The sequence below is a fragment of the Molossus molossus genome, unplaced genomic scaffold, assembly GCF_014108415.1.
Source record: "Molossus molossus isolate mMolMol1 unplaced genomic scaffold, mMolMol1.p scaffold_m16_p_7, whole genome shotgun sequence".
Lineage (NCBI taxonomy): Eukaryota > Metazoa > Chordata > Mammalia > Chiroptera > Molossidae > Molossus > Molossus molossus.
The window spans coordinates 71,296,219-71,318,634 of NW_023425401.1; the positions used below are offsets into that span (position 1 = coordinate 71,296,219).

Consider the following 22,416-nt stretch of genomic DNA (forward strand, 5'->3'; position numbering starts at 1 on the left):
GGGGAGCTTTCCCCATCCCCACTGGTTTCTGATGAGAATGGGATTCTTGCTATATCTCAAGAAAGATAATTTTTGTGAGACTCACAAGGAAGGATGAGATATTGTAGATAGCTTTCTGTGGAATTAAACCCTTACTTTCCAAGATCCCGTTTTTCTTTTTCCCACCATGGAAGAAGTGTAGCTATAATTTCAGCAGAACTAGAATTAAAGATGTTTCCCAGAGTTTTTGCTTCATGATAAGGCATAGTCCAATTCAACATCAGGCTAGCTTAGTTTGTGTTTCCCACTGAAGTCTATCAGTTCATTGTATATGAGGTACACAGGGCCACTTGGCTACGTAGGGAACTCAGGCGAATGTAAGAGAGCCACAAGAGCACCCACATTTTTGTGGGCTTGTATTGGCTTTGGCCCCTCTAACCAAGTTATGGTTGGTTCCCCAGACTAGATTGGCAAGTAAGTACCTTCCCTATATCAACCTAACTTGACTATGCATATGCCCATCTCCCCTTTGTTGGACCCCTTCCCCCAATGTTTTGCAGGGAATGGGCTGGTGGATCCCTGAGGGTGTGAAATTCCAGCTTCCTGGTTTAGCTGCCTGAATTGGCCATGCTTATAATATCTGACCTTCACTTTTGCCTTATTATTATTATTAATAAATAGTTTATTACAATGGTATCATTACCATATGATCTGTTGATCACATTTCTTGAAATTTACCCAAAGGATTGAAAACTTAAGTTCACACAAAACCTACCGGTAGATGTTTATAGTAGCCTTATTCATAACTGTCCAAACTTGGAAGCAGTCAAGATGTCCATCAGGAGGTAAATGAGTAAATCAGCTGTTGTACTTTTAGATAATGGAGTATCATTCAGTGCTTAAAAAAAAAAAAAAAAAAGTAATAAAAAAAAGAGCTAATCTGAAAAAAAAAAATAGCAACTCATACATGCTGTATGATTCCAACTATATTACATTCTGGGAAAAGCAAAACTCTAGAGACAGTCACAAGATCAGTGGTTGCTTAGAATTGGGAGAGGAGAGATGGATATGTGGAGCACAGAAGATTTTTAGGACAGTGAAAATACTCTACATGATACCCCAAAGTGGATACATGTCATTATACATTTGTAAAAACTAGTAGAATGCACAACACCAAGAGTGAACCATAATGTAATACATCCCATGCCTCAAAGAAAAACAAGATTAAAAGATCAGCAAATTTGCCCAGTCGGTGTGGTTCAGTGGTTGAGCATTGACCCATGAACCAAGAGGATGCTGGTTTGATTCCCAGTCAGGGCATATGCCCAGGTTGTGAGCCCAATCCTCGGAAGAGGGCAGGCAGGATACAGCCAATTGATGTTCTCTTTCATCGATATTTCTATCTCTCTCTCCCTCTTCCTTCCTCTTTCTCTAAAATCATTAGAGAAAAAAAATAAAATAACAAAAATAAAAGATCAGAAAATCTAAGCAATTCCAAAAAGTATAAACAAAAACTTGAATAGATGCTAGTCATCTCCAAGTGTGAAAGCAGAGGTGAGGATTTCAACAGTAGCCAGTTGGATGACCAAACTAAGGATAGAAAAATACCAGGACTATACAACATGATAAATAGCAGACATTTTGACTTGAAGAATGTGTGGTAAAAGATTCTATTTCATAAAAGAGTTGAAGACATACATCAAAACAAAAATAAATTGTTTATTGACAGATATTTACTTAATAGAAGTAAAGTATTAATCACTTCTCTATTTGTACTTTCAATAAAATACAGGAAAGTGTGGCACCTATTAACTAAGTCTAAAATAAAGAAAGATAATAAATAAAAACATGGAAAGCCAAATATATTTGTTTCCTATCGCTGCTGTAACAAATTACCACAAAGTTAGTGACTTAACAGAAATATATTTGTATAATTCTGGAAGTCAGAAGTTCAAAATGATCTTAAGGGACTAAAATCATGTTAGCAGGACTGGTTCCTTTCTGGGGTCTCCAAAGAATAATTCATTCTAATCTCTTTTAGGTTCTAGAGTCTGCCTTCACTTTTAGCTAGTGATTGCATCACTCTAATATCTACTTTATCATCACTTCAGTTTCTCTTCACTTTGCCCCTCTGGCCTCCATTTTATAATCACTCTTATAATTACACTGGGCCCAGCCAGATCATCCAGAATAATCTCTTCATCTCAATCAAGATTCTTAATTTTAATAATTTCTGCAAAATCCCTTTTACTATGTAATGTGACATACACACGTTCCACGGATTAGTTTGTGGTCACCTGACCCATCCCGCAGGTCGAGCAACGAGGACTCTAGAGGGGGGGTGAGGATGAGGAGGGACAAGAGACACGAGAAATGGAGACAAGACAGGGCTCTGATCAAGTCTCGTTTATTCTGGGGAGATCCACAGTAGACATAGGGCAAGAAGCAGAAAAACAAGAACATTGTTGCCAAGCGATAAGTTTGTGGTAACCACCCTGATGCAATTTCAGGAAAATATCCCGCAAATATCCCGGGTGGAACAAAAGATAAACAGAGCATAACTGGCTGAGTAAATGGTTACTTAAAGGAATGCAGAAACATTGTATACAGAGATATCCTGCCTTGGGGCAGGAGATGGCAGAGCAGATTTTAGCAAAATGGATGCCATGCAAACAGTCTCCCACAGTCACCTTTGTGGGGGAGATCTTTTTCCATCATAATCAAAAAAATATTTTAAATAATTCTAAAAGATATCATAGAATTAAAAGTGAGTTTTAGAGAATAATACTACAAGGTAATAGAGGAAAAGTCTAATGTGTGAAATTTTAAATAATCTTCAAATTCTATTTTTTTTGTGTGTGCTTAAAAATGCTATTATAAGTGTGCATTATGTTTGCCATCAGAACAAAACACTAATACAGGCAAAAATGAAGTATTATCCATTTAATGTAGCATCTACTTTAGGAAAATCGTAAAACTTTATGTATTCTTATAGATATGCATTCCTATAATCTTATAGTTGAAAACGTTGAGGCCTAAAATACTTAAATATAACCTCAAGTTACAGAATTCAATATTGAGTGTTCCAAACTTAAAGGTAGATATTCTGACTCCCAACCCAGTGCACTTTCTTTTATCCTCAACCAAGGACTTTTTTTTTTTTTGCATTTATCTTTAGATAGAGCAGGAGGGAGAGATGGGGGGAAGAGAGAGAAAGAGAAACATCAATGTGAGAGAAACACATCAACTGGCTGCCATCCACATAACTCCAACCGGGGCCGGGGACAAACTGCAACCAAGGTATGTGCCCTTAGCAGGAACCGAACCTGGGACTCTACAGTCCTTGGACTGATGCTCTAACTGCTGAACCATACTGACCAGGGCCAACCCAGTACACTTTAATTATACTCCTTGTGCAGCAGTTTTCAAACATTTTTACTCCAAAATTAATTTAATTGTTTAAGTCTTTATAAAGAAAAGTATATACCCTGGCCGGTTTGGCTCAGCAGTTGGAGCATGAGCCCACGGACCAAAAGTCCCAGATTCCATTACAGTCAAGGTCATGTACCTTGGTTGTGGTTTGATCCCCCACCCTGGTTAGGGTTGTGTGGGAGGCAACCATTTGATATGCCTCTCTCACATCAATGTTTATCTCTCTTTCTCTCTCTCTCTTTCTTTACCCTCCCACCCTCCCTCCCACTCTATCTGAAAATCAATAGAAAATATCCTTGGTTAAGGATTAAAAAGAAAACTATAAAAGTTTACTGAAAGGCATGAAAGAAGATCTAAAAAAAAGGAAAAAAAAAAACAAAACAACATTTTCTTCAATAAAAAGTATTATAAAGCTACCAATTCTTCCCAAATTAATGCATATATTCAATGCAATTTCAATCAAAATCTTAATTTTTGATTGAAAAATCAAAAATTAATTAAATTAATAAGATTATTAAATTAATTTAATCTTATTAAATTAATAAGATTAATCTGGAAAAATAAGTGTGTGGTAAAGCAAAATATTTTCTTTGGGAGAAAACAAAAATGACAAAGAGTGACTAAGTTTATCAAGTATCAAACATATGATTCATTCATATTAATGCAGATATATACAAGTTGTTTGATAAAACAGAATAAAGTAGATAATGAAGACCATATATGGCAAACCTTCAGCTAATATCATACTCAATGGTGAAAAACTGAAAATTTCTCCCTAAGATCAAAAAAAATGAGGATATTCATGCTAACAAATGTTATTCAACATAGTACTGGAAGTCCTAGCCAGAGCAATCAGTAAAGAGAAGAAATAAAAGGCATCCAAATTGGGAATGCAGAAGTAGAATTGCCACTTTTTGCAAGTGACATGATTCTTCACATAGAAAATCTTAAAGACTTTTCCAAAAAAAATCTATTAAAAACAATAAACACATACAGTAAAGTGGCAGGATACTAAGAATGAAATTTCAGAAAAAGAAATGAAAAAAAAAATGTTTGTTTTTTTTAAATTGAAGCTAAAGGAATAAAATACCTGTGAATAAACTTAAAGGATGTGAAGTGCTTATATACTGAAAACTATGAGACATTATTAAGAGAGAGTGAGAAAAACACAAAGAAGGGGAAAGATATTTTATGTTCATGGATTAGAAGAATCAACATAGTTAAAATGGCCATATTACACAAAGCAGTATGCAACTTTAATGTAGTCCTCATCAAAATCCCACTGGCATTTTTTAGAGAAATAAAACCAAAACAATTATCAGATTTGTATGGAACCACAAAAGACCCTGAATAGTCAAAGCAATCCTGAGAAAAAAGAACAAAGCTGAAGGTATCACACTCTCTGACTTCAAATTATACTATAAAGTGACAATAATCAAAGCAGCATGTTATTGGCAGAAAAACAGATACACAAACCAATAGAGTAGAATCAGGTGCCCAGAAACAAATTCACATACATATGGGCAAATAATTTTCAACAAAGAAGCCAAAAACATACAGTAAAGAAAACCTTATCAATAAATGATGCTGAAAAAATTGGAAAGCCACATGCAAAAGAATAAAGCTAGCCTGCTATTGTCCCTATATATAAAAATTAACTCAAAATGGATCAAAGACCAAATATAAGACCTGAAACAAAAATTGCATAGAAGAAAACATAGGTACTAAACATACGGACCTTGGTCTTAGAGAGGATTTTATAAATTTGACCCCAAAGGCAAAAAAAAGCAAAGGCAAAAATAAATGAATGGAACTATATCAAATTAAAAACTTCTGCACATCAAAAGAAACCACTAACAAAACCAAGAGGCAGCCAACTGAGTGGGAGAGCATATTTGTAAACAACAGCACTGACAAGGATTTAATATCTAAAATATAAAAAAATCTCAGACAACTCAACACCAAACAATCCAATTAAAAAATAAGCAGAGAACCTGAACAGATACTTCCCTCAAGAAGACAGACAAATGGCTAAGAGCTTTATGAAAAAATATCCAACTTCACTAGAACTAAGGGAAATGCAAATTAAAACTACAGTGAGATACCACCTCACACCTGTTATGATGGCCATATCAACAATACAAGTAATAATAAGTGTTGGAGAGGTTGTAGTGAAAAAGGAATCCTCATTCATCGCTGGTGGAAATGTAGACTAACTGATAGCTACTATGGAAAATAGTATGGAGGTTCCTCAAAATATTAAAAATACAGTTACCATATGACTTCACAACCTCTCTTCTGGGTATCTACCAGAAAATTTGAAAACATTTATCTACAAAAATATATGCACCCCTATTTTTATTGCAGCATTATTCACAATGGCAAAGATATGGAAGCAATCAGTGTCCTTTAATAAATGATTGGATAAAAAACATGCAGTACATATATATAATGGGTTACTACTCAGCTATAAGAAAAGATGAAACAATGCTTACAACAACTTGGATGGATCTTGAGAATATTGTGCTAAGCAAAATGTCAGACAAAAATTCAAATTCAAGAACCATATGATTTCACATCTATGTGTGATATAAAACTGAAAGCAACACATGAACAAACAAGACAAAAAAATAAAAACTCAGACACAGACAATAGTATGATGGTCACCAGAAGGAAAGCGGGGTAATGGAGTAGTGAAAGGTAGAGGGGATCAAATATATGGTGATGGAAAATGATTTTACTGTGGAAGGTGGGCACACAATGCAATATACTGATGATGTATCAGAATTATACACTTGAATTCTGTAAAATTCTATTATCAAATATCATGCCAATAAATTTAATTTTAAAAAAGAGACAAAAATAGAGAATAAAAATGATAAAAGTCAAATGCTCAGAGACCACAAAAAATGAGCTACTTATATTTAACAATTTACCCTATGCCAAAATTGGCATTTGTATTGAAAGGTAATATAACATATTGGTTAAATGCAAAGACTTAGAAATCAAAAAGCCAGGTTCCAATTTTATTTCTGATATTGACCAGCTCTGATAACCTTGTCAAATCACTTAACTTATAAGCTTGCATTGTTCTCTTCTTCAAGTTAGTAATATAATATGTATCTTATAAAATTTATGGTTAGAATTAAATCAAATAATGTGTTTGAAGTTCATAGAATAGTTCCCAGAATTTAGCAACTTGCCAATAAATGTAGGTGGTAGAGGTGGACCTGATACAGGTAGTGGTAGTCATATATTTTATGATGAGTAAATCTGTCATATTGTCAGTCAGGGCACCAACAACATCCCATATTTGTTGATTCACTAGAATTTGGCATATAATCATACTCATGGCTATGATTTATTTTACTGAAAGTATACAAAGCACAATAACCAAAGGGAAACAATGCCTAAGGTAAAGTCTAGAGGAAATCAGTGGTAAGTTTCTCTGGGTCCTCTCCTAGTGGAATCACACAGAATGCACTTATTTTCCCCAGGAACAAGCCATGGCAATACATATGAAATGTTGTATGCCAATTAAGCTCATTACAGACTCATTGCCAAGGTTTTCATTGGGATTTGGTCACACAGGCACCTCTGTCTAGCATGTATCAAATTTCCAGACTCCCAGAAGGAAAGCAAATGTTTAACATAAACCACATGGTTTACACACACACAGTGAGCCACTGTTGTCAGTTCTGAGGTGTGGGAACCCTCCAGAGATCCAGCTTACCACATACTAGCTAAGAGCCAACCATATAAATAGGCCTTTCTAAGGAGAAAGTATCAAGTTTCTGTATTCTTCCTTTTCTGCACACACTTCTATGGTTTCAGCCTACCTGCAAAATTTTGTGATACTTGAACTTTCTCTCTTTTTCCCCCCCTCATAACAATGTATAAAAGAGTAGAATAATTTTATTATGAAAATAACCTCAAAACAACTCAAAATAATTTTAAGTAAATTTACATAAAAACATCTGTACTTTATCATTAGTAACAAATTACTCAAACACTTCACAACTTATACTATGATTGGGAATCCATTCAATGTACCGTTACCTCAGCTTCTTTTATTAATATAGATCAGAATAATTTTGAGGGGAAATATTTCAATAATAAAAAAGATTTTTATGTTTTTGACATGATAAATATATTTCTAATAAAAATAAAATGACTTCAAAAAATCTCAGAATAATTATAAACCACTATTACAAATGATTTTGTTTGTTTTCTCCCTGTCTGTCTCTATCTCTCAAGCATGAAATTGTATAAGATCAGGCAATTTAAATTAAATGGAACAGTTCAATTTTAAAAGCCTTGCCTTTCCTGACAGCATGGTTATTCAAAACTCTCCTCACTGCCTGTGTCATCCAGCAGGGACTGCACAATCTAATTACCCACAGGGCCTGTGGGGTGCTGAAGCACCATAGAGGAATATGCAACCCAGTAGGGACTATGCTATCTACTTACACACAGGCCTGTGGGGTGCTGAAGGACAAGAGAGGCCTGCATGACCCAGCAGGGACTGTGCAATCCAGTTTCCCGTGGGACCTGTGAAGTGCTGATGCACCAGAGAGGCCTGTGTAACCCACCAGGGACTGCACAATCTAGATACCCACAGGGTCTGTGGGATGCTGAAGCAACAGAGAGGCCTGTGCCAACCAGCAGGGACTGCACAATCTAGTTACCCACGGGGCCTGTGGGGTGCTTCAGCACCAGAGAGGTCTCTGTGACCCAGCAGCACATAACATAGGCATAGAGCTGGGTCCCCATAGGGACTGTGCGATACACTTACCCACGGGACCTGCAGGGTGCGGGGGCACCAGAAAGGCCTGTGTGACCCAGCTGTGCACAAGACAGGCTTAGAGGATATGAAAAAGGAGGCAGAGTGAATAGAAGCCACACAGACAATCTTTCAGGACCAAATGGGAATTACAACTAAAATGAAGACAAATCCTCAGGAAAAGGCAACAGAAAAGCAGCAGGACAGGACCATATAACCAGGGACACTGGTAGGATCTGCAGAAGCATGAGATGGTGGCAGGCTGAGAGCCCACTGACAGCAGCAGTCTTGGCTGTGAGCAGCGCCCTTGGGGAATAAAGACCAAGCATGCTCCACAGCCCAGAAAGCCAGGACAGAGCACTAAAATAGCCACAACCACTCACCTGCGGGCTATGGCAGAGGGAGGGCAGACTGGGCTGGAACTCTATGGGGAAACACGGGATTTGGAGGGCATGCAGAGTTTTTGCTGAGTTGCAGCCAAAAAGAACAGTGGCCAGGGTGCTCCTTCCCAGAAATGTGCAGAAAAGCAGCAGCCCCCATGCTCAGAGATTCAGCCCTTCCCAGGTGAGGCAAAGAAATGCAAATTGAGGCTCATTAACAACCAGCATGTATCCCACCCTCTAGAAATCCTCTTAGGCAGAACACCAGGGCTACATTCCAAGGCACTGAGTAACTGAGATTAATAGCCACTGGAAAAAAGCTAGAGGATAACTGAACCTTTATGGACTTGCATATCTACCCAGGAGAGTAAGACTTGACAGTGGTGTTTAACGTGGACCCACCCAGGCTCACCAAAGCCAGCAGAGAAAGCCTCAAACAACAGAACAACAACACCCACAGGGAAAATCTGGAAGGCTCCAAAGCCCACTGTGATAGCCAAAATGGTGAAACACAGTAACAAAAGCCAAATGAAAGAACAAGAGACCTCTACCAAAGATGAGATAAATGTGGAGCAGTTAAGAGGGTTAACAGAACTAGAATTCAGAGTTATAATCTTGAGAAAGCTAAACAGCAAGTGTAAGGATATGAACACCATGAAAAAAGACATAGAAATGTTGAAAATCAACCAGTTGGAAATTAAAAAAACACCAAGAAGAAGTGAAGAACGACATATCAGAAATAAAGAACACATAGGAATGACTAAACAGCAGAGTAGAGAAAGCTGAGACTGGATCAGTGAATTAGAAGACAGGGTAAAAAAAAATCAAACAATCAGAAAACAAAAAGAAAAAAATTATTACAAAACAGGAAGATAACTTAAGATAACTGTGGGAAAACTAGAAACGTAGTAATGTTCGCATCATAGGAGAACCCGAAGAGGAAAAAAATGGGCAAGGGTTAGAGAATATATTTGAGGAAATAATGACAGAAAACTTTTCTAACTTGGAGAAGGAAGAAAGCATTCAAGCTCAAAGAGCACAGAGAGCTCCAAGTAATAAGAACCCAAACAGGCCCACACCAAGAAACATAGTAATTAAAATGACACAAATTGAAGACAAAGAAGGAATCCTAAAGGCAGCAAGAGATAAGCAACAGGTGACCTACAAAGGAAAACCCATAAGGCTCTGAGCTGACTTCTAAAAGAAAAACTAAAGGCTAGAGGGAGTGGCATGAAGTAATCAAAGTCATGAAAACCAAGGATATGAATCCAATCCTACTCTATCCAGCAAGGCTATCATTCAAAATACAAGGTCAAATAAAGAGCTTTCCAGACAAAATAAATAAATAAAAGACTAAGGGAATATATTAACACCAAACCAGCACTGCAAGATATGCAAAAAGGACTACTGTAATTAGTAGAAGAAATAGAAAGAAAAATAGAACCACACTAAACAAAAATGGCAATAAATGAGTACATATCAATTATCACCTTAAATGTGAATAGTTTTACTGTTCCGATAAAAAGTCCCAGAGTAGCTGACTGGATGTGAAAACATGACTCACATATATGTTGTTTACAAGAGACCCAGCTCACAACAAAGGACTCACATAGGTTGAAAGTGAAGGTATGGGAAAAAATTTTCAAGCAAATGGAAAGCAATTAAACACTGGAGTAGCAATACTCATATCTGATAGAATATATTTCAAAATGAAGCCCATAACTAGAGACAAAGAAGGCCACTACATAATATTGAAAGGATCTATCCAACAAGTAGATATAACCTTGATAAACATATGCACCCAATATAGCAGCACTAAAATATAGTAAAAATCTTTTGGAAGACTTCAAAGGAGAAATCGACATTAACATAATCATAACAGGGGACTTCAATACCCCGCTGACATAACTGGATATATCTAGACAAAAAACTAACGAGGAAATACAGACTCCAAATGAAGCGCTAGATCAAATGGATTTCATAGATACCTACAGAGAATTACACCCTAACACTGCAGAATTCACATTATTCTTAAGTGCACATGGGACATTCTAAAAGATAAACCACATGTTAGGACACAAACTAAGTCTCTACAAGTTCAAGAAGATTGAAATAATATCAAGTATCTTCTCGTATCACAATGGCACGTAACTAGAAATCAATTGCAACAAGAACATGCAAAGACATTTGAACACATGGAAGCTAAATAGCATGTTATTGAACAATGAAGGGGTTACCATGGAGATCAATGAAAAAATTAAAAACTTCCTGGAAACCAACAAATATGAACACACAACAACACAAAATTTATGGGATGCAGCAAAAGCAGTTCTGAGAGGGAAGTTCATAGCACTACAGGCCTATTTCAAGAATCAAGAAAAATTTCTAACATAATATCTAACCTTGCAACATAAAGAACTAGAAAGCAAACAACAACAACAACAAAACAGAGCAAGTAGAACAAAGGAAATAGTAATGATCAGAGCAGAAATAAATGACATGGAGACCAAAAAAACAATTTAAAGGATCAATGAACTAAAGTGCTGGTTCTTTGAAATGACAAACAAGATTGATGGACCCTTAGCGAGACTCACCAAGAAACAAAGAGAGAGAACCCAAATACACAAAATCAGAAATGAAAGAGGAGAAATAATAACTGACACCACATAAATACAAAAGATTGTTAACAAATATTATAGACAATTATACGGCAACAAATTCAAAAATCTAAGCAAAATGGATCAATTTCTAGAACCACATAGTCTCCTGAAGCGGACAGAGATAGAAAACTTGAACAGACCCAATAACAACAGAAGAAATTGAAGATGTAATCACGACTCTCAAAGCAAACAAAAGCCTAGGCCCGGAAGGCTTCACGGAATTTTACCAAATATTCTAAAAAGAACTAACACCCATTCTCCTCAAACTATTTTAAACAATTCAAGAAGAAGGAAGACTTCCAAACGCATTTTATGAGGCTAGCTAATTCTAATTCCAAAACCAGAAAAAGACATACAAAGAAGGAAAACTACAGACCAATATCCCTGATGAACATTAGATGCCAAAATCCTGAACAAAATATTAGCAAATCAAATCCAGCAATACATCAACAAAATTATTCACCAAGACCAAGTGGGATTCATCCCAGGGATACAAGGCTGGTACGATATTTGCAATCAATAAATGTGATACACCACATAAACAAAATGAATGATAAAAATCCCTTGATCATATCAATAGATGCTGAAAAAGCATTTGACAAAATCCAGCACCCATTTCTGATAATAATGCTCAGTAATCTGGGAATAGAGGGATTATATCTCAACATAATAAAGACCATATATAAAAGACCTACAGCCAACATCATTCTCAATGGGGTAAAATTAAAAGCATTTCCCTTAAGAACTGGAATAAGGCAAGGACGCCCACTTACGCCTCTCGTATTTAACATAGTACTGGAAGTCTTAGTCACAGCAATCAGACAGGAGGAAAAATTTAAAAAGATCCAAATTAGAAAGGAGGAAGTGAAACTGTCATTGTTTGCAGATTACATGATACTATATGTAGAAAACCCCAAAGACTCCATCAAAAATTTACTACACTTAATAAATGATTTTGGCAAAGTAGCAGGATACAAAATTAACATCCAGAAATCAATGGAATTCTTATACACCAATCATGAACTCACAGAAAGAGAAACTAAAAAAAAAAAAACAATCCCATTTACAAATGCAGCAAAAAAAATTAAGATATCTAGGAATAAACTTAACCAAAGAAATAAAGGACTTATTAGCAGAAAACTACAGGTCATTGAAAACAGTACTAGAGGAAGATATAAAAAAGTGGAAGCACATACCTTATTCGTGGATTGGAAGAATTAGCAACATTAAAATGTCCATACTACCCAAAGCAATGTATAGATTCAATGCAATCCCCATCAAAAGACCAGTGGCATACCTCATAGAACTTAAACAAATACTTAAAAAGTTCATACGGTACCGACAAAGACCTCGAATAGCCAAAGCAATCTTGAAAAAGAAGAACAAAGTTGGAGGGATCACATTACCAGATTTCAGGTTATACTACAGAGCCAATGTAATCAAAACAGCCTGGTACTGGCACAAGAACAGACATATGGACCAGTGGAACAGAACAGAGCACCCGGAAATGGACCCACAGAAATATGCTCAATTAATATTTTACAAAGGTGGCAGGAGCATATAGTGGAGTAAAGACAGCCTCTTTAATAAATGGTATTGAGAAAATTAAACAGTTACATGCAAAAAAATGGAACTAGACCGTCAACTTACATCATACATAAGAATAAACTCAAAATGAATAAAAGACTTAAATGTGACTTATGAATCCATAAAAATCCTAGAAGAAAATGTAGGCAACAAAATCTCAGACATTATACGCAGCAGAATTTTTACTGGTTCATCACCTAAGGCAACAGAAACAAAGAAGAAAATGAACACATGGGACTACATCAAACTCAAAAGCTCTGCACAGCAAAAAATACAATCATCAAAATGGAAAGGCAACCCACTTATGGGAGAGCATAATAGCCAATGATACATCAGATAAGGGATTAATTTCCAAAATATAGAGAGGGCTGATACAACTCAACAAAAGGAAGACAAAGAACCCAATTAAGAAATGGGGAGAGGAACTTAATAAACACCTCTCCAAACAGGATATACAAATGGCTAAGAGAAATAGGAAGAAATGCTCAACATCACTAATGATCAGAGAGATGCAAATTAAAATAACAATAAAGTATGACCTCACACTGGTCAGAATGGTCACCATCTGTTGACAAGTGTTGATGAGGGTGTGGAGAAAATGGGACTCTAGTACACTGCTGTTGGGAATGCAGACTGGTGTAGCCACTATGGAAAATAATATTGTGTTACATCTAAAAATTGAACTGCCATTTGACCCAGTGATCCCACTTTTAGGAATATACCCTAAGAAGCCTGAAACACCACTCAGGAAGAATATGTGTACCTCCATGTGTGTAGCAGCACTATTTACAATAGCTAAGATCTGGAAACAGCCCAAATGTCCATCAGTAGATGAATGGATAAAAAAGCAGTGGTACATATACACAATGAAGTACTATGCAGCTGTGAGATAGAAAGATCTCTTATCTTTTGAGACAACATGGAGGGACCTGGACAGTATTATCCTAAGCGAAACATGCCAAGCACAGAAAGACAAATATCACTTGACCTCACTTATTTGTGGAATATAACGAACATAACAGTTTGAGGAACGGGGTAGTCCCAGAGATGTGGAAGTGGGGTACAGACTGACAATCCCCTGAAGAGGGGGTGGGGGAGAGAGATAAACAACAAAACTTATATGCATGTATGTATGAACAATGGACCTTGTCAACAAAAGTGGGGACAGGGTGGGGAGGGAGGGGAGAATCAGAGGGTGAAAAAGGGGAAACATCTGTAACAAAAATAAATTAATTAATTAAATAAAAATTAAAAAAAAAACTCTTCTCACTGATATGCACTTCACTTTATAGAGGCCATGTTTTCTTCATTCATGTTTCCACTCTTCATCTTCCTTGTTTAACCCTTTTGTTTCTCTTTATTTCTTCTAATTCTTAATTATATGTGAAGAACATATTTATTATTTGACTAAATCCCTTATTTTTTTTTATGTTTCCACTTTGCAGAATTTTCACTTAGATCCATCAGATTTTCAAAGTTGGATTTCTCCTTCAGTGTCCACCCAAGTTTTCTGAGGTGATCCTGAGATGTTAACCCAACTTCAATAGCTTATCCTGCTTGAAGAATACTTAAGTCTAGTCCAGTAAGGGACAATGGTCCTCTCTTGAAAAAAACATTAACCATAATGCCAGTTATATTGATTTAGTATAAGGATTTGTCACCAAAATAATTTACCACCTGCCCTTAAATATTTAGACATAGCATCCTAATTTGGAATGAGTCCAAAAAGTAAAAAATTCTTATGAAAGACCTTAAAACACAATATCATTTATTTTATAGAATTCCAAGCCATGGGGTTGAAGAAAGGGATGTTTTTCAACCCGGATCCTTACTTGAAGATTTCCATTCAGCCTGGGAAGCACAGCATCTTCCCTGCCCTCGCTCACCATGGGCAGGAGAGGAGATCTAAGATTATAGCCAACACTGTGAACCCCATCTGGCAGACTGAGGTAAGTATCATGGGCCCTGAAAAGAAGCCTAAGTGACCAAATGAAATGACTGAGCATGAAGCAGCTCTAGTGTTATTCCCTCATTTCTTGGATTCCTCAACTCTGCTGCTAAATTCATGGCTCTCTCTTAATCCTAGAAAGGAGCCATTTTCTCTATGAGTTGCAACTCTCAGGGTTCTTGATAGAGTCCCTCAAGTCAGTACCAGAAAACTATTCATTGTAGCTACGCCCAGTCGCCATGTAGTAGTAACTTAATTTGGTTCCAAACCTGTGCCTGAAAGCAGGACAGCCTTTTCCTTTTTCTTTGTGCAGGAGAAGGAAAAGAAGCATTTTGATCTAAGAATCTCACACTCTTTTCATTCATGTGGTCCTTAAATAAGTGTGCCAAATTTTAAATGTGTCCCTCTGGAATAGTTCAAGAGATTCTAAAGCAGTCAAATTCTTGGGACAGGTAAATCAATAAGCCTTGGGTTAAATATTGCTTGATTTAAATAGACAAGAAGCTTAATTGCTCATTCCATCTTCCTCGTTTTCACAGTGCTAGGCAATTTGCTGGAGTATTTACTAGTTTGTTTTGTCTAATAAAGAACCTTCTCCACTCCTAAATGTGTCCCCTCCACCATTCAAGACCTAGAATGTTTCTCAATAAAACCATGTGTCAGGCTCAGCCTCACAGTGACTAAATCCTATTTTTGAGAGCTAGCAGAAAGTTGTCACAACATATTTGGCTGCCTAGTTCACTTGCTTTTTAGCTTAAGGGTATAACCTGCAAACTGTGGGTCAGGGAGCAGGAAGCCTTAGAACATCAGTGTGGACACAGTCTAATGTAGTCAAAGTGCAGTTTTGCAGTCACACAAAACTTTGTTCAAGTCCCAGATTGGCCAATTACTATGTAACAGTTATACTCAATCTGAGCCTCAGATTATCTTCATTAAACTGTTACTGATGGAAATGTACTACTCCCACTGAAGACATTTGCTTTGGACAGGATTCCTTCCTTTATTCTTCAAAGTAGACCATCTCTGTTACAGAGTCCTCAAGTATCCTTAATTAGATATTTGGGGGCAAAGATTTTTTATTATTTCTTAAATTATACCCTAATTCCTAGGCTTAATTAACCCTGACCCAGAAGAGCAACATTAGAGCTTTTAAGTGTAATAAGGGAAGTGGAGTTATACTTAAACTTCCTACTGCTTTAGTTACCAACAGAGTCTGAAGTACAGACAGTACCATTAGCATGAAATAATAAATCTTAAATTATTTGTCACTGCAGACATGGCTATTCTCACCAATTATTTCAGGACTCCTCACTGAATTCTTGGGGATAATACAAGATGCCACAGGAATTTATAGTACATGAAATCAAAAGGTGTCTCTCTGGGGGTGGGGGAGGTTAAGTCTGGGTGGTAGAGAAATTGAGCAAAAAAAAAGAAAATAAGAAAAAAACCCTCATGAACACAGAAAACAGTGTGATAATTGCCAGGGGGAAGGGAGTGGTGGGGTGGAGGAGGGGAGAGGGGGGATATATGGTGATGTATGGAGACTTAACTCGGGATGGTAAACACACAGTACAGTGTACCAATGACGTGTTGTAGAATTTTACACCTGGAACTTGTATAATTTTGCTAACCAGTGTCATCTCAGTAAACGCAATAAAAAGGAAAAAAAAAAAGAATGTTTCTTGGGAAGAACTTTAGAGCAACTTCTTCTAAGGCAGCAGTTCTCAACCTGTGGGTTGCGACCCCTTTGGGGGTCAAACGACCCTTTCACAGGGGTCGCCTAAGACAGTCAGAAAACACATATTTCCGATGGTCTTAAGAACTGAGACACCGCTCCTCTATCCATCTCCAGGCAGGTCCATCCACATGCAGTTATGCCCACACACAGCATGAGGAACTGTATTAAAGGGTCGCAGCATTAGGAAGGTTGAGAACAATTGTAAAATCCAGCACCATCAGAATGTTTTTTGTTTTTGTTTTTGGTTTTGTTTTTATCTCCTTTATTCTATGCAGCTTGCTATGGTTAAAGTTAGTGTTCTAAATAAGTTTCATCACATGTCTCCCTGATGAGCCTCATATTTCTCAAGTTAAACAGACAGAACTGTCTGTGCTGTGATTTTAACTAAGGTTTGTGTGACTAAAAAGCTTTTCTTTCAGCCACTAAATTATAGTACAGTGCCCAAATGTGGAAGTCATAGCTCCTATGCAGAATATACAAGGCTTTTTATGACCTGGTATTGCTAACCAATTGTGTCAATTAGGGATGCATTGGGCTCTAAACTAGAGAAAGCCTGGTCAACTGTGATATTTTCACACAAACCAGAAGTCTGAAGGGAAGTAGATCAGGCAATGGAGATGTTGAGTACAGCCACCAAGGACCCAAGCTCTCTGAGTTTTCCCAATATACCTTAGCAGATGGCTCTCATCTTCCTGTCTTAATGCCTCAAACCTAAGTTTCAGGCATAAAGAAAGTGAAAAGCCAAAGAAGCCTTTTCCTTGTAAGACTGCATTTTTATTCTTCAAAAGCCCTTCCTGGCATAAGTCTGGTTAATGTCACCAGACCTCCCCTGGATAGGAAATTTTAGTGTTCTACTTCCCTATGATAGGGAGGGCAGGGAAAAATGTGGTCAAATATGGGTGTTGAATCAACCAGTTTGTAGTGTCTGCAGTGGATTCTGTTTCTCTCTGTAACCAAAACCCAAGTTTGGCTGCCTGCCACCAAGAAAGCCAAACTGTGACATAGATGTTGGTGAAAAGTGAAAGAGGTTTATTAAAGTATTTCTCACCTGAGAAGGTGGGGGACTCTTGTTGCAAAGCCCATCTCAGCATCTCAACACAGGCATGGGTTTTTATAGGAAGGGAGAGGGAATGTAGAATAAAGAGATCAGAAGGAGGAACTATGAACATGCAGGCATTGTCCTTGCTGGTTCTGATATGGATTGTTAATATCAGCATACTGGGACTGGTCAGAGCTAGCCAAATTCCTGCAGTCAGGTGATCTGCATCAACTAAAATGGTGGTCATGGTCATTTTTTGTACAAGCAGGAATGTGAATTGGTGATGCCTACAATATGGTTATAAGGAAATTGTTATTAAAGTATGTGAGTTCCTTTTATCAGTTTGTTACTACATTTTATTCTAATTCTTTTTTATGGTTAGTCAGAGTATTATAAAGTTTTTATTCCCTGTTACAATTCCCTATTGTCAATTCTTTCTCCATATCCATGGAGCTATCGATGTCTTCTAAAACTTCTGAGGGAATGAAAACTTTGAGCCTATTGTAAAGCAAAATCTTGTGAATTAAAAGTAGATATATTTCTTATATATTTCTTAGGGGTACCTGTCAGGCAGATACAATTTTTCTGGTGCATTAAAAATGAGTCATAATGAGCTTTAAAACAATAAAGACAACCATTACAAAGAAAAGAATGGTTAAACCTAAATTAAAATTTCTCCTTATATGGACCTGAGTCCTTGAGATATCCATGAGAACAGACTCAGAAACCAATGTTTCCTTCAGAGTGAGTGTGATAGTCTAATGTTTACTGAAGCCAGGTAGTTTGTTTATGGTCTTAGTGATGCTTGTCTCTACCTAAGCTGAGGTGTTGAAGTCATATACCTTCTTGTTCTGCCAACATGTAGTCAAGGCAGTTTGATTTTCTAAGAGAACTTTAGCTAGAGAATCTAAAGTTTTTTTGCAGATTGGCAAGCAAAGTAGCAGTTGTTGACTATAATTATTAATATTTTAGATAGGTTATGTACAATTTAAAATCTTCTAATTGACACTATATGGGTTGGAAAAAGGCCTTTTGTTGCATTTGTCCAGTATATAGATGGTTTCCTGACTTTTTTTAGTCTTTTTTGTATTTATATTCAAACAAGTACCTCCAGTGTCTACTGGGGGAAAAAAAAAAAAAGGTTTCCCACTGTCAATTGTACTTGGACTCCTGTGGGAAAGTAACAACTGATCTTGAAAAGTCAAGATCTCCTGGACTTCTTCATTCATTATCAGAGTCACTGTTCTTCATTTTTTTCATCTATCTTTTTATTCTTTTTCTTTTTTTTTTCTAATGCCCACTGATAGGTACCCAAAGATTTCCACCATGGTGACCTTCTGTACCTGATCTATCATCCTTGCTCTGATCTTGTCTGTCTAACTGCTTACTATATTTTCCCATTATGGGTCTTGGCTCTAAATTCTTTCAGGGAGAGGGAGTGAGGGGTCTTTCTGTAGCTTCTTCCTGCTGAAGATGAGTGATGTTTTCCTTCAGAGCCAAGATATCCTTGTTCTCTGTAAGAGGGGCAATGAGGCATGGGCACTGAATGAGGTGGTGATGGTGTCCAGAGGTGGTATTCCCTAGTACAAGTAAGGCTTCTAACCTGATGGAGACAAACTGTATTACAACTTCAATATTATTGGAGCAAAAGGTAGAAAAATTCAGGATTCAGTTCTATTCATAAGTAAAAAATAAAACTCTGAAGACAACTGAACTAGAGTCTTATGTCCATAAATGTGTATTATAGAGTCTATTGAAACATAATTTCTCCCCCTAAAATATCACCCTCATTTTTATTAAAGAGCCAAATCAAGACCAATTTATTTACTGCAGTAAGTCTAGTTTCAATTCAGCCTGAATAGTTACATAAACACAAGAGGATCAGTATTTGATTATATAGGTTTTCTTAAATGTGCTTTGCTAGAATCTTACAAGAAATCTTCAGATTGAGCTTCAATTAGCCGTGCAGGGTGGAAAAGCTAAGCCACCCAGTTGCCATCAAGCTTTGACTACAATACCTATAATGTTCAGTGAGTTCTTCAAGTCTTTAAGTCTCCAAAATGTCTTGAGGTTCTTCCTTGCCATCTCCTAAGAAAACAACCTTCACTCGTTACCTGGAAAGACTGCCATGAACCATATGAGTAAGCAGGGTACGAGGCCATTTCACCAAGGGGCTTTTATTGGCTTCACAGTCAAGCTTTATTCTTAAAGCTTTCTGGTGACATCCAGATTCTAGACATGTTTCTCTCAGACATGGCATTCCAGTTAAAGTTTTGGTAAATAAAACCAAAATTTGAAACTGGCTTTATGTGTCCTGTTATGAAGAAATCAAATTCTTATTGGATTTATGCAAACAAACTTATTGCCATGAGAACAATAATACTTTCACCAAATCCCAGAAATATCAGATAGGGATAAAAATATAAAGACCTCAATATTGCTTATGAAAGTATAATTTACCAAATTGTTCTAAGAAAATAAATTTTTTCTTATATCTGGAGAAAAAAAGATAAAAAAGTAATGCCTTCTACAAAAAGTACAAAAACTAACATTATCTTCAGTTTAACATTCAGTCTCATAATTAACTTTTGTTTATTCTAAATATTTGCCAGTATTTCCACAAATGCAGTTATTCCATAACGTTTTAGTAATCTTCCACCAGTTCAAATGTATGATCTGAAAGTTTATTCTCAGTAATATGTAGTGTAGAATAAGCCAATTTCCTTTCTGTGAATCTTTCTGAAGATGTAACATATTTGTAAATGTATCAGAGCAAAACAATGACTATCTTTAAACAAAAACAAAAAAGAAACTTAAAGCGACATAGTTATAGATCTGATTATATTGCAATTGACAAAGGAATTTGCTTTTCTGCATCAACATTTTAAGATAACAATTAGAATTATAAATGAAATTATATCAGAACTTTGTAGACTCTTAAAGATGTTTATTTAATCTATAGAACATCCTCTTTAATAAAAAAAATAAAAGTATGGCTATACAAATGGAGCATAGTTATCATTTCTCTATTTGACAAAGCTTCCCATGTATCATGGCAAATAGGGCTAACCAGCTCAAAATTTCTTCTTCACAAGGAGAAAGAACAAATCCCTGAGGCATTCCAGTGGCTCACTGGCATGACTCAAAGCTAGTTCTAGGTCAAGAAAAAGTCTCTTAAAAATTCAAACTCTGGAAAATTTGTCAGGTATATTTGATCAAAAGATTATATATCATGATTAAACAGTATTAAACTATTTATATATTCAAAGTGAAAATAAAAAGTATCTAATATTAATAAAGGCTAACAAAACTTTAGTTCCTAGGATTAAGAAAATGGTTTTTTAAGTACCTGATCAACAAAGTATAACACAACTGTTTTAGTAATACATAGACTCTTTGCTTTCTAGGAAGATACAGGAAGAAAATTTTTCCCTTTTGACAGACTGAAAACAAACAAATTCTGTATTAGCTTGTTTTTGTTATATTTATTTTTCTAATTAAATTCATTATTCAGCTTACCTGCATGTTTTTCTTTTTCTTTTTCTTTTCCTTCTTAACTGATTCAGAATTAACCAATTTTAAAACAACCTACTTTCAATTCTATATTGCCAACATTATACAATTTTTTTCCAACTTAATTAGAATTTTTAACACTAAGAAACCTTAATCTTTGTAGTAACAAGTAAGTAATTAACATTTCACAGATTGGCAAATATATTTTATAACTTCCAGAAATGGGTTCTTTCAGTTGCAAATGCACTGACATTATCAAGAGATAGATTATAATAAATGTAAGATGTATTCATTTACAGATCCAAATCCATCCTTTAGCTTATCTGTAATAAGAAGCTTAAAGTAGGCAAATTCAGATCAATAAATATTTCAGTGTCCTGTTATTACAAAATGTTTATATATTCAATAATGTGTATCACTTAACCCAGCAAAACTACAAAGTTTTAATTTACCAGGGATAAATTACATGAATTTATTTCAAAAAACCTCAAGCAAAACAAACATATTGTCAGCAAAAGAAACATTCAAACCTATAAGGAATTTTTGTGAGTTCACTTGAGCCAAACTATCAATAATTGCCCCAAAGCAAAACCTCAATGTATTGAGATAATGCTCCAGAGAATGGCACTTTGCACCTTATTTTATACATTACAATCAAAAGAAGAGATGTAAATGGGTTATATGAAATCCATTAGTAATAGACTAGCGACATGGGGGAAAGCAATGTGGAAGAAAGCTATGGGATTGAATAAAATAAAAATTCTAGACACATATATCTTTTACAAAGGTTAGTACAGGATAGTTAACATTTAATTAACATAACAATAACAATTAGAGAATTTATAGTCTCCACCTAGTGCATCGGTTGTGCCCTGAGTGATCTGGAAAAAGAGGAGTTGTCGACAATCCAAAGGAATATTATTGAAGATGCAAAAGACAACAGGCAGCTTAGTTAAGGTAAAGAAAGATGTTTGGCAGAGAAAATACTAGCTAGGATGTGACTACCTGCCATGAACTTCTTTTAGTTAAAAAGTGTTTTTAGGCCCACACCAAGAAACATAGTAATTAAAATGCCAAAAATTAAAGACAAAGAGAGAATCCTAAGGGCAGCAAGAGATAAGCAACAGGTTACCTACAAAGGAAAACCCCTTAAGATTATCAGCTGACTTCTCAACAGAAACACTACAGGTCAGAAGGGAGTGGCATGAAGTAATCAAGGTCATGAAAAACAAGTGTCTGAATCCAAGACTACTCTATCATGCAAGGCTATCATTCAAAATAGAATGTCAAATAAAGAGCTTCCCAGACCCCCAAAAAAAGGCTTAGGGAATATATTAACACCAAACCAGCACTGCAC

General features: G+C 36.2%; 1 protein-coding gene across 1 annotated transcript in view; it reads left to right on the plus strand.

Moving 5' to 3' along the window:
- HECW1 (HECT, C2 and WW domain containing E3 ubiquitin protein ligase 1) overlaps nucleotides 1-22,416 on the plus strand; it is a 632,276-nt gene that overhangs the window by 224,656 nt on the left and 385,204 nt on the right. Inside the window, exon 5 of the mRNA XM_036246873.1 lies at nucleotides 14,601-14,770. Coding sequence (XP_036102766.1) covers nucleotides 14,601-14,770 — 170 coding nt within the window. The remainder of the gene's footprint in view (nucleotides 1-14,600; nucleotides 14,771-22,416) is intronic.